General features: G+C 42.0%; 1 protein-coding gene across 7 annotated transcripts in view; it reads right to left on the bottom strand.

Moving 5' to 3' along the window:
• Positions 1-16655, bottom strand: part of srcin1b (SRC kinase signaling inhibitor 1b) — a 141428-nt gene that overhangs the window by 22737 nt on the left and 102036 nt on the right. For 6 of the 7 annotated variants that reach the window (XM_023153866.3, XM_076887737.1, XM_076887739.1 and 3 more), the window contains 7 exons: positions 10389-11326; positions 9001-9090; positions 6303-6343; positions 6004-6027; positions 3105-3265; positions 2178-2353; positions 1643-1773 (listed from right to left, as the gene is read on the bottom strand). In XM_023153866.3, the coding sequence (XP_023009634.3) occupies positions 1643-1773; positions 2178-2353; positions 3105-3265; positions 6004-6027; positions 6303-6343; positions 9001-9090; positions 10389-11326 (1561 nt within the window). The remainder of the gene's footprint in view (positions 1-1642; positions 1774-2177; positions 2354-3104; positions 3266-6003; positions 6028-6302; positions 6344-9000; positions 9091-10388; positions 11327-16655) is intronic. The other variant, XM_076887738.1, reaches the window with a different exon arrangement.

Below are 16655 nucleotides of genomic sequence, written 5' to 3'. Positions count from 1 at the left end.
AACAAAGATATGTGTTAATGTCTCGCTGGGCTACAGCAGAGGTGAAGCAACAGTGCTGGAAAGTGCAGCTAAGCCTGGCAGGTGTTTGAAACCTTTTTCCTTTGAATTTGTTGCAGTTTAAAGTTAAAAGCACCGACAGACACAGAGCTGCTCACCAGCGGAGCGGTGGGGTATCATTTGCATATAGCAGTAAAATTAAAAAACTATTATCTTAACTAAGTGGTTAATTTCATTAACCAGTCATCAGTACAGATGTTCCACTAAAGCATCCAAATCAGTTCCAATACAAAGATCAGCATGAACGTTCCCTCAGTTGTTGTAATACAGTTTAATATCCAGAAATTCATGAAAAAGAGGATTTATGACAATTAGCAGTTAGAAGTCAGCAGGAAGTCACGGTAGGTCACTAATTAACATCTGAAAATGATACTGCATGCTCTGAATTCATTCTAAAAAGAAACTCAAAGGTAAAGCACGACGATGGATGTAATCAACGATGTAAAAATAAACACCAGCGCTGTGTGGAGGATTGGTGACAAGGAAATAGACTGATCTTCATTTAGCAATTTTCTATTCCTGATGACTAAAGGAGCTTGGAAAGAAAAGCACCTGGACTTCTTTAGAAGCTTCTTCACTTCTAAGAGAAACTGGTGGAGAATCCCAGGTTTTTATGCCCTATTGAAAGTGTCCCTTAGAGGGTCGTGGACCCACTATGGATCCTCTGCCTAATCACACGATTAGTTTATCACAGATTAACCTACCACACATCTCTTTGGACTGTGCGAGGTAGTCACAGAAAACATGCAAACTCCACACAAGAGCTCGGGAGAGCAGATTCAAACAAATAGCTTTTGTGCTGCGAGACAATGGTGCCAACAGTTCCTCAGTGCAAGTTGGAACATAGCATGTTTGACATATAATAATTTTCTATGTGGCATAAAGCTACAGAGATATGGCCGGGCTAATATAAACAGATTATCAGAGGGAAGATGTAGGATGAGGGTTAAACTTATCAATAACAGGTAAATGTTCCTGGTGGGCAGCAACAAACGGCAGGAAGACGAAATAAACATCAAACTTCAGCTGAGAGAATGTCTGACAACAGTTATTAATATGCTCATCCATGGTTTGGATGACTTTCTATGAATGAGTCTTGATGCTAAGCTTAATGTCCACACTAAAATCTTAGCCAGCCCAAGAGTGATTCCAGACTGTGGTGTGCACCGTGTGATTAAAATACCTTAAAGGTGCACTGCACATGAATAGTGCTACTAGAAAGATGGACAGAAAGACAGCTGGAAACTTCTGAGGGTCTCATTTCATGTTGATAAAATATAAACAGCGCACTAAAGAAATGAGAGCCTCATCCAACGCAGGACATGACTGCATCTGCAAACGAGGTCAAAACATCATCACTTAACAAGCAAACGGGATCGAGGGATCAAAGACTGAAACACAGAGACGTAACACAAAAGGTGAAAGGTCGAGGAGTTAAACACTCCAGGGGTTAGGGAAGGGCTTCCTGATCAGTAATGGCAGATGTAGTTTATGTCCTCTAGTCTCGTTAACTGAGAGGATTTTAAAGCGTCGAACATTCAAAGAACAAACAAAACATCACAGATTTGGTCATGACAGCATTTACTTTTTAGCTCAGTGAGTGTCTCTCCCAGCATCCTCAGCTCTTTGCTCTTCTGCTCCACGTCCTGCTCCGTCACGAGCCCGTGATTCACGGACGAGTTCCTCTGGAGCTCCTCCACAGACTTCTCCAGGTCGCTGTGAAGGACAGAAATTTGTAAATGTCTTTTATTTTGAAAATGTAACTGTTCACACCTGAATTCACAGTGGATGCCCTGCAAATTTTAAAACTGAGTGTAAGACTTTATTCATGTACTACTACTCATCTACTACTGGCTTCCAAAACATTTACAAAATAGTCCCAAAATTGTGCTTGTTGCCAGCACCATCGTTTAGCAGATGAATGCAAAAAGTTTTTTTTTCCTGGTTTGATTTTGATGTGAAGCTTAAACCAGGAAATAATGAAACTTCAGCTAAACATACCAGGAAACACTGTCTACACTTTGCGTAAACAACTGGAAACATCATGAATCGTTCACCTCACCGAACCAACCGAGACCACCTGACTGTTTGCTGTGCTTCTTACTTAAGATCAAACTCACTGCAGCTGTTGGATGAGCAGCTCCTCCTGGTTTAGGTATTTGAGCCTCTCCTCCTCCACTAGGAGGCGCTGTCTCTGAAGCGGGTCCTCCTGGGTGCGCATGGCATCCAGCATCATGAGGCTCAGTTCAGACTCCGTCTGTCTCAGCAGGGCGAGCACCGAGTCCTGGTTCTCCAGCTGGGAAACAGAGTCACAGCTTAAAACTTGAACTGGTTTCCATTCACACTATTGGATGAGTGCACGTACCCAAATATTCAAACTGCATTTGTGAGTTTATGAGGTAAATGTACTGAAGTTAAAACTTACTCTCCTGAGGGATCAAACAACATCTGGTGTGTTGGTCTGTTTGCAAAAAGAGCTCCTACTCTGTTAGAGGAAAACTCCCCAGTAATCCTTTATCTTAATCGAGGGACTCAACTCTAACAGTACTGCAAGCTGCACATATTACATATCCCCCTTTGAGGCTACCGCACATAGATAAAACCCTCTTAACTCAATGGTTACAAGGCTCTTTTAAATAAAGTGCAATAATATGAAACATGGATCAAAAAGTAGTTCTTAAAGGATTCTATAAGTTCTACATTTTAAACAATATATAATAATAAATGATGAAAATAAATGTATATTATTCTCCTAATCTTTGTGAACTCGTTTCACTTTAGTTCTTTTCTAAAAAATCTGCTTTTCCTCTGCTGCTGGCGCAGAGCCGAGGAGACCCACCAACAGTGAAACAGAGAGCAAAGGAGGGAAGCAGGTGATCAACGCTATTCAATGTATTGTACAGTGGGGCATTAATATTAATATTTGGTCCAAGCTTGCACAACCTTGCTGACAAAAAATATGACATCACGGGAGGGGAAAAGTGTGGGTGACACGCTAGTTTGCATATTTGAAAATAGTTTTCAGTCAAAATTGTCTGTTTACAAACCTGCATGTTGCGTAGCTGTGACAGCTGTTTGCGCAGGGCGTTGGTGTTCTGCTGCAGGCTTTGTAGGTGGAGCTGCATCTGCAGACGGGACACCGTCACAGGCTGGTTGGGCCCCGAGGGTGGAGGAGGCATCAGGGCCAGAGGAGCAGATGGTGTCAAAGCTGCCCGGCAGAAAGTGATATTCATTTCAGGGAACTCATTCATTCCTTGTATTGGGATCCTTTAGAGCACATTTAGAGCTGATAGAAAATTGTCCCAGAGTACTGTTACCAAATCAGAGGCTTCAAATGAAATCTGCATTTTGAGAAACATCTGCTGGTTGACTGCATGAATACAGAATATACTGGATGTTTGCACATTTGAAAACAGAAATCCAGGACAAGTTCTATCTGTGCTGCAGGTCAGAGGTGGAGATTACAGTCTTATGTAGACTCAACAGTGATAAACAGCATGGGGAGGCTTCGGGGACAAACAGGATCGGGAGTGAAAAACAGCAGTTCCACTTAATCCGAGAGTCTCGTTATAGAGGCGTCTCCCAGACAGCCACAAAGTGTGAGTGTTTCTAAATGAGAAAATCCTCTTGAATGGCGATGAGTGCTACGTTCTGACACACGCATCATGCAGAACAAGACAAAGGAAAGTAACTGGAAGACAGTCAGTTAGTAACAGAGGAGGGGGTGTAAGAGTTGCATTTCAAGGCTTCTTTTAAAACTAATTACAGCTGTCCACACCAAGGAGGAAGACTGTAACACCCCAATGCTGACACCTGTACAGGTGAGGAAATGGTTCTGTGTATAACTGATTATGGGCACAGTTGCTGCAGCTCTCCCGGTCAACCAGAATTCAGCACAGCCTTCATCTTTCTGTAAGCTTTTAACTGCCAGCACAGAGTCCACAGATAACAGCTCAAGCAAATCGAACCATTACTGACTAACTTTTATCATTCAGTGAGACACGCAGATAAAAATCTGACAGGAGAAAAAAGGAGCAGCTGGAGTGAATGGGAGAAGTTAAAATATAAAAATCACAACTAAAACGACTCTTCAGAAGAGTCTAATTCAAGTCGCAAGGGACTCAGAACATCCAGACTTATCTGTAATTTGCGATGAAATAAGATATGAATTGAAATTGCAAAATATCATCTTTTTAGATCCTTAATAGGAAAAAAGGAGGCTAAAACTGAACACTTTATGTGAAGAAATCAATGTTTCTAAAGATGTTTCCGCGTTTCCCACAAGCAGCTAATTTTCTGACGCACAAACGTTCAAACATCAAACTCTTTTGATCGCCTGCAAATTCATCCTTAGTTGAAAAGCTGAAGGGAAAAACTTTGACAAAGCAAAGAGTTTGTCGTGTCCAATTTAATGCAACTCAGCGATTTCTCACTCAAAAACACAGGAAACTATGGAGGACCAAAACTGCCAAAATTACAATGCAATAAAGAAAAAAAATAAATGGCTCAAGTTTAAAAATGTGCATAATGTAAGGAATAATCCACTAAAGAAATTTTTTTTATTGTAGTTGATATGTTATACCCACACACACATATTGTTTTTCCTATTTGATTCTGTTTTTTAAATATACATTTTATTTTTTTATAGACAGTTTTACGAATCATTTAATTATAATTTTCCAGATGTATTCCCTGGCTTCTTTCTTCATCTCTGTTTCCATGCAACATTTGAGCACAGCTGTCATTTGAAAAAGTGTCGTGAGGTTGAATTTGGATCCATCTGTTGTCTGATGGTAGAATGGATGACAGGAATTAAAATATTCTCTGAGCCAATCATCATATCATCAGATAATTCAAAAGTCTGCCAGTGACAACTTAGTGAGCAAGCGAGCTAAGGTTAGTCAGCTACTGCAACGAGTAATATGTCTGGATTATCATATAAATAGTATTTTAGGCGTGAGGTTAAAATTATGATTGACAACAGAAACGTATTCGATTGATGGAGTGCAGCCCAAAGTCTTCTAAGAAAACCCTCCTTATGCCATTACGGCACCGCGAAGTGGCTCCCATGACGGTGCATTCAGAGACACTGCGCTTCATGTCTTACTTATAGTGTGTTAAAGTGTCTTATTAACCTGAAGAAGTCTGGCTATTCTCTTATGACCACTACCATCAGCAAAGCATTTTCTGAGAGAAGACACCTTATTCTGCCAGCTCAATAGATATTTTCTTTCTTCAGACATTCTCTGTAAGTCCTACAGGTGGGTTTGTGAAACTCCCAGTACATCTGCAGTTTCTCTCAGAGAGCCTGTCTGGTACCAACAACCTTACAACCTTCAAAGTCACTTAAATTGCCTGATGATTAGTTTGAACTTCAGGAGGTTGTTCCATGTGACCATATGTACATCCTTAAATGAGTTCCTGCCACATGATTGGCTGATATTTTGCCCTAATGAGCAGCTGTCCCTAAAAAAGTGGCTGATGATTGTATACTTAACATTTGCTTTGTATAATACAAACTAACAGGGGGCAGTTACCCAGCTGGCTATTACTTAGCTACTCAATGTGCTTGGCATGGGCAGTCCGAGTTAAATTCATCAGTAAACTGATAGTCAGGTATAAAAGTCTCCTGAGGTTATGAAGAGCAAATAAAAAGGTGAACTAGCGAAAAAACATGTTATGCAAATGCAAATAAAACAGAAATATCACATATTTTAAATTTTATTAAGCCAGTTTTATTTATTTGTTTATTTAATCATTTCTAATTTTGGCAGTTTAGGCCCTCCATAGAACAAAGGGGAAAGTGAAGGACACAAGGTGTCAGAGAGGCAGATCCTTCAAAATGACATGTATACATGTACTAGGAACTCATGGGACTCCAGATAAAAACAGGGAAGGGGTGAGACGGGGGGTACCAGACACTTCAGGAACACATACAGTAGCTACCTTTCTTTTTTATAGTTCGTCCAGCTAAAACAAGAAGCATGGGCACCAGTTACAGAGCAGCAAAAGCCAGCGTGTACAGTACAGTACAGTATGAGGAAGCTTGCAGAATCAGCCATTACAATCACATATGAGGCTCCTTAAGAATTATGCAGAGAAAATGAAATAGCAGCAGCTCTGTGTGAGGAAAAAGAGCTAATTTATGTGGCTATCAAACAGGCAGCAGTGTGAAACAGTGAGAGGCAGTGATAGGAAATACTTTGTCTCCTTTTCTTTCTTTTTTTTTGGTAGTGAGCACTTACTGTCAGTTCCTGAGCAGTCACTGGCTGACTCAATCTTCTCCCTGGAAGAGGCAAGTGTTAAAGTACTTACAGCCAGAACACACTATCGACTGAGCTACTGAGAAGCTATTGATATATGGTGGAAAATGTGTGAATGTAGTGTGCGTGCTGCTGTAGTCGGGATTTTTTCCCTCGCTCCTTCACTATTCCCTACATGATCTACCGTAGTGGGAAGATCGCTGTTTAACATAAATTTACATTTTTTCTTCCTCAGCTGAAGCAAAACACATATGAATTTTAAAGCTTTTTCCACATCATAACAACCAGAAAAAAGGCGGAAAACCAACAGAGATGATAAGGCCTGCAGTTATTTATTAAATATATGCATTTATTAAAAGGTTTCCCTGGTTTTTGGATGTTGAAATGAACACCCACAATAGTGACTCAAAAGAAATGTGGGAGGTTCAGGACACAGGAATCCTGGCTGCTACAAACTAAAAGCATCAGTAGGGCTTCTCGCCTTTCAGGTTCCAGCCAGCAGCTTCATTTTCTTTAATATGACATTGCAATAAAGTGCACAACACAGAATCAAAAACAGTTTCTCTTCAGTTTCATAAACAGTACTTGGATTGTAACCTGCCCTTCTTCTATTTTCCCACAGTGTTTAAATTTGTCTTATGTTTTAATGATGTTGGGGTACAGCAAATCTGAGGCTTCCCGGGGCTTCCAAATGCTATCCTGCTGAGTCTCTAATGCCTCCCAGAAACACACACACACACCAAGAAACACACAACCAAAAAACAGCATCTGTCAGCATGTCTCTGGCTCCAGTAATACCAAATATATCCATCCAATCTCATCTGTTAATACAAAATCCCTGAAAGACAAATTAAAGGACTTAATTAAGGATGCTCGGCTCCAACATTTGGATCGAATATCAACCCGATCCTACTCAGAGAGCTCGAGTGGGTATCGGTGGCCCCGGGGTGAACTGAATTAACTTCATCAGCACATCAGCAGTGCGCTGGCTGCTACAGCAGGGAGGAAGCTCACGGCAAAAGGTCAGCAGTTTGGAGGTGTTTAATGTTGGTGACAAACAGCTTTTCTCTGGATCTTTGCAAAAGTTTTTGACTTCACCACAAACTCTGGTCAAACAACTCGACATAACCAAAACATGCAATGATAAGTCTTTCCCTGTTTCTCTCACAGCTTGGCCTGGTACTTAGAAAGTGCTGCACTTTTGCATGCACACACACCACTTTGCCTTAAATTGTTTTTATCAGTCATGGGAACACTGACTGATGCATGACTGGAGTTTAGGAAGTATTGAGCTCTCTAGTGGGCTTTTTTTAATCCTGAATGTTTAACACAAGACCCCTGAAGAATGGAGGGGAAGTGTACTGGTACTGGTACTGACTTTCAGGAGCGGCAGAGAAGTATGTCAGGCTGGTGTAGGAAATTTATGAGGACAGCAACACAAAGGTGAGGGGTGTAGTTGAAGCGACTCGGATTCAAAGTGGGGATGGGATTACATCAGGGATCAGCTGTTTGCTGTGGTGATGGACAGGCTGATCAATGAGGTCATGCAGGAGTCTCTGTGTACTATGATGTTTGCAGACATTTTTATCAGGTGGAAGAAAGCTTGGAGAGGTGGAGGTATGCTCTGGAGAGAAGAAGAATGAACGTCAGTAGAAGTAGAATAAATTCATGCGTGTGACTGAGAGCGAGACAGGTGTAACAATGAAACTATAAATATCAGAGGTTGTGAAGGTAGATGGGTTTAAAAAGCTGGGGTCAAACATCCAAAGCAAGTGCAAAAGAGAGGTGAAGAAGAGAGTGCAGGCGGGGAGGAGTGGGTGGAGGTGATTGTCAAGGGTGAGCTCAGGTTGAGCAGTTTGGAGACAAAATTAGAGAGCCATGGCTGAGATGGTTTGGACATGTGCAGAGGAGGGATAGTGAATATATTGGACAAAGGACGCTGAAGATGGAGCTGCCAGGCAGGAGGAGAAGAGGCCTGAAAGGAGGTTCATGGGTGTGATGAAGAAGGACATGCAGAGGTTTGGTGTAGCAGAGGAGGATGATAGAGATCTGCTGTGGTGAGCCCTAAAGGGAGTACCCGAATGAAGAATTCAAAGTTTTCCCCAAGGACACTTCAACATGCTGATAGGAAGAGCCAAGACTCAAACCCCTGACCCTCTGATGAAGAAGCATCCTGACATTCCCTCTCAGCCACAGCCTGCCGTGTAAAGCCTGTTAAAAAGCCTTTATCACACTAACAATATGTTTCTGTCCACTTCATTAATATCTTACAAACTTCGATCACATAAAACTTTAAGCCTGAATGCTAAAACTGCACGCTGCAAATCTCCCAGCAGTCTACAAATGTTGTAAATGTGATATTTTCTAACACATTATCAACTGAACTGAATTCTTATCAGACTTTTTATGGATGTGGGTAGGTCGTACTTCATGTACTTTTCTGTATTTCCAAGTTTTCAGGGCAGTGTGTAAGGAATGGATCTGTAAATGGGCTTTGGATTAGTTCAAAAGAAGTGTAAGAACAAATCGTACACTAGGTAACAACTACAAAATGGATTTGTTCGCTTCAGACAAACGTGTGTCTGTGTTTGTGTGTATAAATGAAGTGTTTTCACAGAATTTCTATGCATGTTTGTTGCGTGTGTGTGTGTGTGTGTGTGTGTGTGTGTGTCTGTCTTACGGGCTTTCTGCCTCAGGCGCTTTGCTCAGTACTCTCTGCAGCAGCCCGGTCAGGCTGGCTATCTGCTTCTCCATCGCCTCCATACGCTCCCTGGATTCAAAGATGCACAGAAATGGTGGCTAACAGATGTTTCATACACATTTTACATAAAACATAACTTAAAAGGTTTCTCAGTTTTTAGTCCTCATTTAAAATGTAAAGTCAAGTGTAATTACTTTTGAGTTTTTTGTGTTATGAAATCAATGAAATTACCTCCTCACATAAAAATAAATCTACTTTTGCTTAAACAGCAGCTATCAGGACTGAAAAAGCAAATAAGTGTCGCATGCCAATGGCACATGAAGCTGGCTCCAAAGTGAATCATTTGCCACAGACTCTCGTGCTAAATGCTACAAAAATGGTTCTGGTCTCTAAGTATAGTTTGCTACATTATAACAACTGCAATATGGATGCATTGTTTTAGCATGCCCTTTTGTATTTTAAGACTTGAAATTAGAGGCGTGGCCACTTTGAGCAACACTTGTGTCGTCACTGGGAGCTCTACACTAAACCAGAACATTTAAGAAGTGTGTGCTTTCATTTTGTGAAGTAAATACAATTCTAGTACTTCATTAGTTTATAAACTATCACTAAATGGCAGATATAGGTCTCTCTGCATTGCACTCGTACAGTTAAAGATGCAGCTTGCTAGCCAAGCTAGCTGATGTTAGCAAATAAAATTATATCACCATCAAACTCTCATCACTTCAAAACAAACAAACAAACATGGCAGTGGGCAATATGCCACAATTGAGGCTTTAGAACAAAACTAAATATCTGCATCCATTTTTTTTAAAAACACATTGCCACCACTACATAACTATGATAGTAGCATAATTTTTTTAATCATATTTTTAATATTGATCAGTTCTGCTAAACTGTACAAATTTTATAGTACTTAAGATTGGTCATAACTGTTGTATACGATTTGTCTTCATATATATTTAATTTCTTGCTTGTGCGCTTGCTTAAAACTGTACATAAGCAGATATCCCCTGAAGTCCTCATCTTTGCCTGTGATTCACCTGCCATCTCACGTGTTTCTCTATGTAAGCTTCTCAGGATCACTAATCTCTACCATAAGAATAAAGCAGCTGGGGAGTGATTCATAAATTTGCACATCTACCAGTGATAAACAGTACTGACATTCTCATATTAGAAGAGATGCAAGATCACCAAGCTCTGAGCACAAACTGGTTGTTGGTATGGTGCGAGTAATTTCTAGTTTTAATGGCAAAATTATCAAAATCACTCATGAAGTCTGTTAACATTACCATAGGAAAACAAAGTAGACATCCTCCACACATACACATATGAATTGCCAGCAATTAATAAAAAATGATAAGTACCTGGTTTCTGTCTCATTCCCCAGCAGAGGTGAGCCGAAGCTTCCAGGTCCACCTCCATCCCCTCCGGCACCAGCCAACAGGCACAGCTGCTCTGAGGTGAGACCCAGTCCTGGTCCCTGACCCCGGGCTTTGGGACTTTCCCCAAACACCGAAGAGGTCACAGAGTCTCTTCGCAAACTCTGTCTCCCTGGAGAACCCCGATTGGGCATGGTTGCTCCATAGGAATCTCTCATGTCAGGTATCTTCTGCGGGGAGGAGGGTGGAGGCACCCGCAACCCCATGGCCAACAGAGACGCAGCATAGGCATCGTTATAAAGAGGTCCTCCGGGCCTGTAGAGAGCGCTGTTTTCCATCAGTTCTCCTTGTAGTGCAGCTGCTGAATAGGAGGTGAGTGAACGCACTGATGCAGCACCTCCACCACCCCCACCTCCACCACGGCGGTATAAGGAGCCGTATGGGTCGGCTCTTGCTGGCAAAGGAGAGTGAGGACCCCCTGCGAGGCTAAGCCGACTTGGATCTGGACCCAGAGTGTAGGGGTCTGCGTAAATCCCGCCCCCACCACGATCATCCCCCCTCAGCAGCACCATGCTTCGGGATCCCCCCATTTCATCGTCGGGCTTCACGTCCCTGCGCTCAAGTATGGCACTGGAGGAGGCGCAGAAGGCCGGCTGGGGGTGGTGGGGCTGGTGGGGCTGGTGGAGCTGGGGCTGCTGGTGGGGAGAGGAGTGGTGGGACTGGGAGTGAGGGTGAGGCAGGGAGTGGGTGTGGTGGTGTGGCCCGGCATAGGAAGAAGGCCTTCCGCCACTGTAAAGTAGACGAGCACGGGAGGGTGAGCCTTGGGGAGGGGAAGCAGAGGAAGATGAATGCTGGGAAGACATCGGTGGATTGCTCAGGCGGCGGTTGGGTGGAGAGTCCTGGGGTGCATACACCATCTCCCTCTACAAACAAAGAACATAACTGTTATTCCTGGATACATAGCACATGTCCATCGAGTACAGATCAGTACAGGGTGCTGGAAAGTTTGCCCACAAGTCAAAAGTATAATTTGGGAAGAACATCGTGGGCTTTGTTGAGCATCTATTCTTTACACTCTCATGAAAATTCAAAGGCGTGTGGGAGTTTTTGCCAACAAGTCCACAAGTGGTTGTTAAACTTGCAGAAGGCTTTTGACTGTGTGGAACCTTGGGGAATCCTTTTGGGGGTGCTTTAGGACCACTGCAAGTAAATTTACTAGTCGACTCACTCTCACCTATTGCCATGAATTGAAAGTAGTCTCTAAAAGACTAAGATCAATGATATAAGTGGTGGAAATGACCTCCCTCCAAACGAGATCTAGAATTACAGAGACAGGGTGAGGAGGTCAGCAACTCAAGAGGGGTTTAGAGTAGACCTGCTGCTTTTTTTGCATCAAAAGGAGTCATTTGAGGTTATTCACATATCTGACTAGAAGGCCTCCTTGAGGCATATCTAACTAAAAGGAGACCCCAGGGCAGACTCAGGATATACTAGAGACAATTATGTCAGTTGGTTTGCCTGAGAATGATTCAGCATCCCCCCAGATGAGCTGGAGGCGAGAAGGTCGGTCTGGGCATCTTTATTTAGACCGCTGCCTCAGTGAATCAGACCTGGATAACATTACAGTGGCAAAAATAAAGGTCAACTCTTTTGGCCTGTGTAAATCATAGCGGCTCCACTGTTTTTGTTCACAGTAAATTTTGCTAAACAAGTCAGCAACTGTGCTTTTAGATCATTAGCAAAGTCATTGAATACTAAGATGTGTTCATAATATAGGCAATGTACATTAAGTGTTTGGATAGGGCTAAGAGGGATTTGTCACGCAGCTAAACCAAATGATCTATATTCATTTTTGTTCAAGCCACATGGGAGGCTCGCCAATGTTGACTCACCAACTAAAGAAAATGGTTTATTGGTAAATGACATTATGAGATTGAAGCCATTTATCCATTCTTACCCAGTCAAAGGGAAGAGATACCACGTCACATGTTGGGAGTCTGCATGAGTGAGGTGGTGCATAGAGAGAACTCAGAGACGTGGTGTTACTGAACATGAACAGGCAAAATAGTCACAAACTCTTTGGTGGAAGTTGCTGCAATCTCACAGGTTGTTGGACAGATTGTGAGTCTGTTAACAGACTGAATCAGTGCTTTACTGATTTTATGTCCTTTCCCCATCTTATCTCTAGTCCACACTTCCAATCCCACAACAGCTGTCATGGGCCTGGAAGTGAGGTTTAAATAGAAAGTGAAACTGAGGATGGTGTCCGTCACCTAGCTGAATATCATTATAGTTACAGTATTAATAATTCGATGGAGCTCTGAGGTCTGAAACGACTTGTTCAAATCCAATAACAAGATTCTTTAGAAATATCATTAAAGTAACAGTTTAAAATTTAAAGTTATACTAAAAGTGCGATTTGTGGAGGAAAAAAGGAATTTGATGTTGAGCCGGGGAGATTAAAAATTTTCACATTCATGAATAATGAAACGCAGCAACCATAATGGACCTACAGGCCATGAAGAGTGCTATTATATTTATTATTTATTGCTTCTGTTAGGGTAACTTCATATAATAATCATGAATTCAAACTAAACAAGTTTAGAACCTAAACTTGACTCCTGACTCTCTAATGAGATTAATCAGTTCATTCACAAAATATTCTTAATCTCGTGTTTTGCGCTTGTACACAGTGGATTCAATCAAACACAACACAGAAGATTAAATGTTATTTAGCTGCTGCAGGCCAATCAAATCATGTTATAAAAGCATCCAGAGAAAGCGAGCTAGTTGTTGCGGAGTTCAGCATTAAAATGAAGAAGACTTGATGATTATAGCACGTCATCACACTGTTATTATATAAAAGACATTACATATTCTGCAGCATGTCACCTCTCTTTTATCCACATCTCTTCAAATCTCTGGACGGGAAAAGGAGGTAACCTCTTGTCTGCAATTCAGAAGTTTTTGAGACAGTTTTCAAGCTAAAGAGATCTATTGATGGCAGGTATTAGGGTAGATTTGGAAAAGGATCACACACTGTATATGGTTTTAGCTGCACCATCAGAAGAGCAGCGACTGAACGTCCAAGTCTGATTTCACTGGTGGCATTAATCACTTTGGGGAAGGGATACAATTTGTTCTCACTGTGGTTGAACACAGTTAAGGAGAGGCAGAGATTTCACAATGATACTAGAATGCTTTACCCATAACGTCTGTCAGTTTTTGACTTTTCAGAAATTCAACAATCAGCTTGACAACTAGCTATTTCTTTTAAAAAAGGGCAACTTACTGTAACAGCCAGTAGTTCATAGATGCCACTTCCTGATTGACAGGAAGGACTCTAAATTGCCCCTCTGAGTGCAGTTTAAGTTGCACTTGATGCTTTATTGACAGGCTGTGCATGAAGGGATAATCTTTTGGCATCAGACCCACATGTCAGATTGAAAGACAAAACAAAGCGGGGAGCGGAGGGTGTGAGTAAAAGCCGTGCTTTGAAGGCGACCAGACAGAAGAGTAATAGATACGGCAAAGAAGCACAAAAGAAGACGACGCTGTAATTGCTTGTGACGCACAGAGCTATCTCTCCTGGAGATGATGCAAATTGAAAAGCCAATATTTCCACATAATAACCCTCGGGTCTTTTCTAACAACACCCAGTGGACAGCCTCGCAGCACTCTGGGGCCATCATCTTCCATCTTGTATCTTAGCAACAGCCTCGTATCGACACCATCCTTTAAGTGCGCCGAAGACATGCAGACATTTCATTCCACCCCCTAAAGTCGCAAGACGCCTATCGCAGGTGCGCTCCTGAAAGCTTCATCCCACTGTGCCATTCAAAACTGCCCGTTCTCCCGCTGTGGGAAATCTACCAATCAATCTCCTCTTCATTCTGTCCTCCAGTCACACAGTCCGGCTTCAGTAATCCTCGTCATGCTTTTGTGGCCTGCAATCAGGGAGTGATCTTTGGCTATGCTGGCAAGAGTTCAATAAGCTCACACATACACACACACGTCCTCGTCCTCACCTTGACAATGCACCTCACACACATCCAGCTCAAGGTAAGCCTGCTGGTTTGATAAGACTGTAAAACACTACGAAGATTTCAGAGCTGAAGACGGGGAACAATCCCTTGGGAACAGCTGACCTCCAGCGCATTAACGGGCAGCTGCAAATCACGCACACAGGCAGACAGTAAACCAATCGCATGCAGACACGCAAACAAAAAGCCCCAGGATGTTTCATAGACAGCAAACTGAAACACCGAAATGTGTCAGAAAACACGCCGCTGCCGACGGCACTCGCCTCACTTCAGCTGTTAAATACGTAGATTCGTTTTTCACAGCATGTGCGCTGCATATGTCTGCCTTCCTGTAATGTAATTTATCTAGTTCATCATTTGCTTTATCCTATAAAAGGAGCGTTCTCTAACACTTTAAATTGCAGATCCTCATTTCCATAATCACACTGTAATTAGGAGGCAACAAAATGCATTCGGGGTTTTGTGCTGAAAATGCCAACGCTGCGAAAAGTGAATGACATGCAAAGGTTTGCTTTGCTCCTGCTGTAACAAAATGCATGAAGCATTAGTAATCATGCTAATGAAGCAGATGCCACATTTATGTTGCCAGAAACTGATTGATGTGTTAAAATAAATCCCACTATGGCTGCTGGACAGGAGGATGTGATTTACAGGCGGCTGATCATCAGCTCAAATAAAGATGGGTTGATAAGTACATTTTAATACACCAGTAGTTTTATAGCACAATGAAAACTGAGACCTCTCTGAGAAACCGAGGGACACTTTGGTTAATGACTTGTGATTGACCAGTCATTAACACAAACCCTAACCAAGCATCAGCCTCCTTTATTACTCAAACATTGATCAAAATTTACAAAATGAACTTCATATTTCATTACTGAATCTCAGTCTTTGTACTGTCTTCCTCCCCTCGCAGAGGGCTGCACATCCCAAGCTTCTGCCAGAGGTTTCTTCCTGCAAAAAAGGGAGTTTTTCCTTCCCAACGTCTCCAAAATACTTGCTTATGCTTGAATCTAGTGACTGATTCCATAAACTCATCAGGGAAAAAAAGGACATTCGAAGGACTTCTTCACAATCAGAACTTATTTTGCCACCAGATGAGTCTGCTCCTCCTGAAGGATTCAGGTATCAAGGCTTCACCTTTCAAACCTGTAAGGTATGTTCATCTTTTATACTCTGGAAGATCTAAAAATGAGTCAAAATGAATCGCTCCAAAGAGGTATCTGTGCATAGATGTTCATTATCTTTGGATAAAGGACAAGATTATTAGCATTATGCTTTCAATTTGTAGTCTAACGGCTATTAATAGTGTTTAGTGTAAAAAAAATGGCTATTGTTTGGGAAGAGTTTAGCTTTTTAAATCCATTAAACTTGTGGACACAACAGGAAGTGTCCCTCCAGATAACTGCTGGCCACCCAAAAAGCCTTGAAAGAAAGCATCAAAAGGCCAAGCCAGCAGACTAGATGATGGGTTCCCAGACTGATCCCCTCAGAATCCCAGAAATCCCTAAATCTTGAAATGTTAACAGTTCTGACTGAATGATTGACTACTGGGGAGATTTTTCCCATGTTTCCCAAAGCAGAACTTCTATTAATATTGTTATTATTTATTTCCTAGACGTGTTTAGGTTGAAATACACTGCATTCATTTGCTCTCCTGTGGAAGCAATGCCATATTTAATCTGGCTGTAATGGTAGTTTGGCTCTCTGGTCTATTTGAACAGCACTAGCTTGCATGTGCATATGGTGAGTCGGTGGGAACTGTTTTCATTTGAAGTTAGGGAAATAATACCTCAGCTTCAGCAATTAAAAGACTGCATCCACGAGTCAGTCCTCAGACGAACTGGAGTACGAGTGTCATCTCAGAGAAGTGTTTCTGCAGTTTTGCAGTCTGCTGGCATGCAGCCCACTCAGCACGGGAGATGTGAAAGACTGGCGCTCGTCCAGGCTCAGTGTTGGGAAAAAGTCACATGACTCACTCTCGACGAGTGAATGAAACTAACTTAAGCCTGAACACATTGTGTAATGCAAACTAGCATGTGTAAAAAGATATAAAATCAGTGTTTCATGGGAGATTGATGTGGGCGTGAGGGTATATGAATAAGAGTTTTCAAAGGGAATTATGAAACATTATTTATGACAGGACTGCACAGAGTTTGAGTCTGCAATGAAGAAAAGGGATCATCTTCTGCCCTTACTTTGCATTTTG

The sequence above is a fragment of the Maylandia zebra genome, linkage group LG8 (genome assembly GCF_041146795.1).
Source record: "Maylandia zebra isolate NMK-2024a linkage group LG8, Mzebra_GT3a, whole genome shotgun sequence".
Taxonomy (NCBI): Eukaryota; Metazoa; Chordata; class Actinopteri; order Cichliformes; family Cichlidae; genus Maylandia; species Maylandia zebra.
Note: the sequence above shows the minus strand (reverse complement) of the source record. Positions and strands in the feature narration are given on the sequence as shown.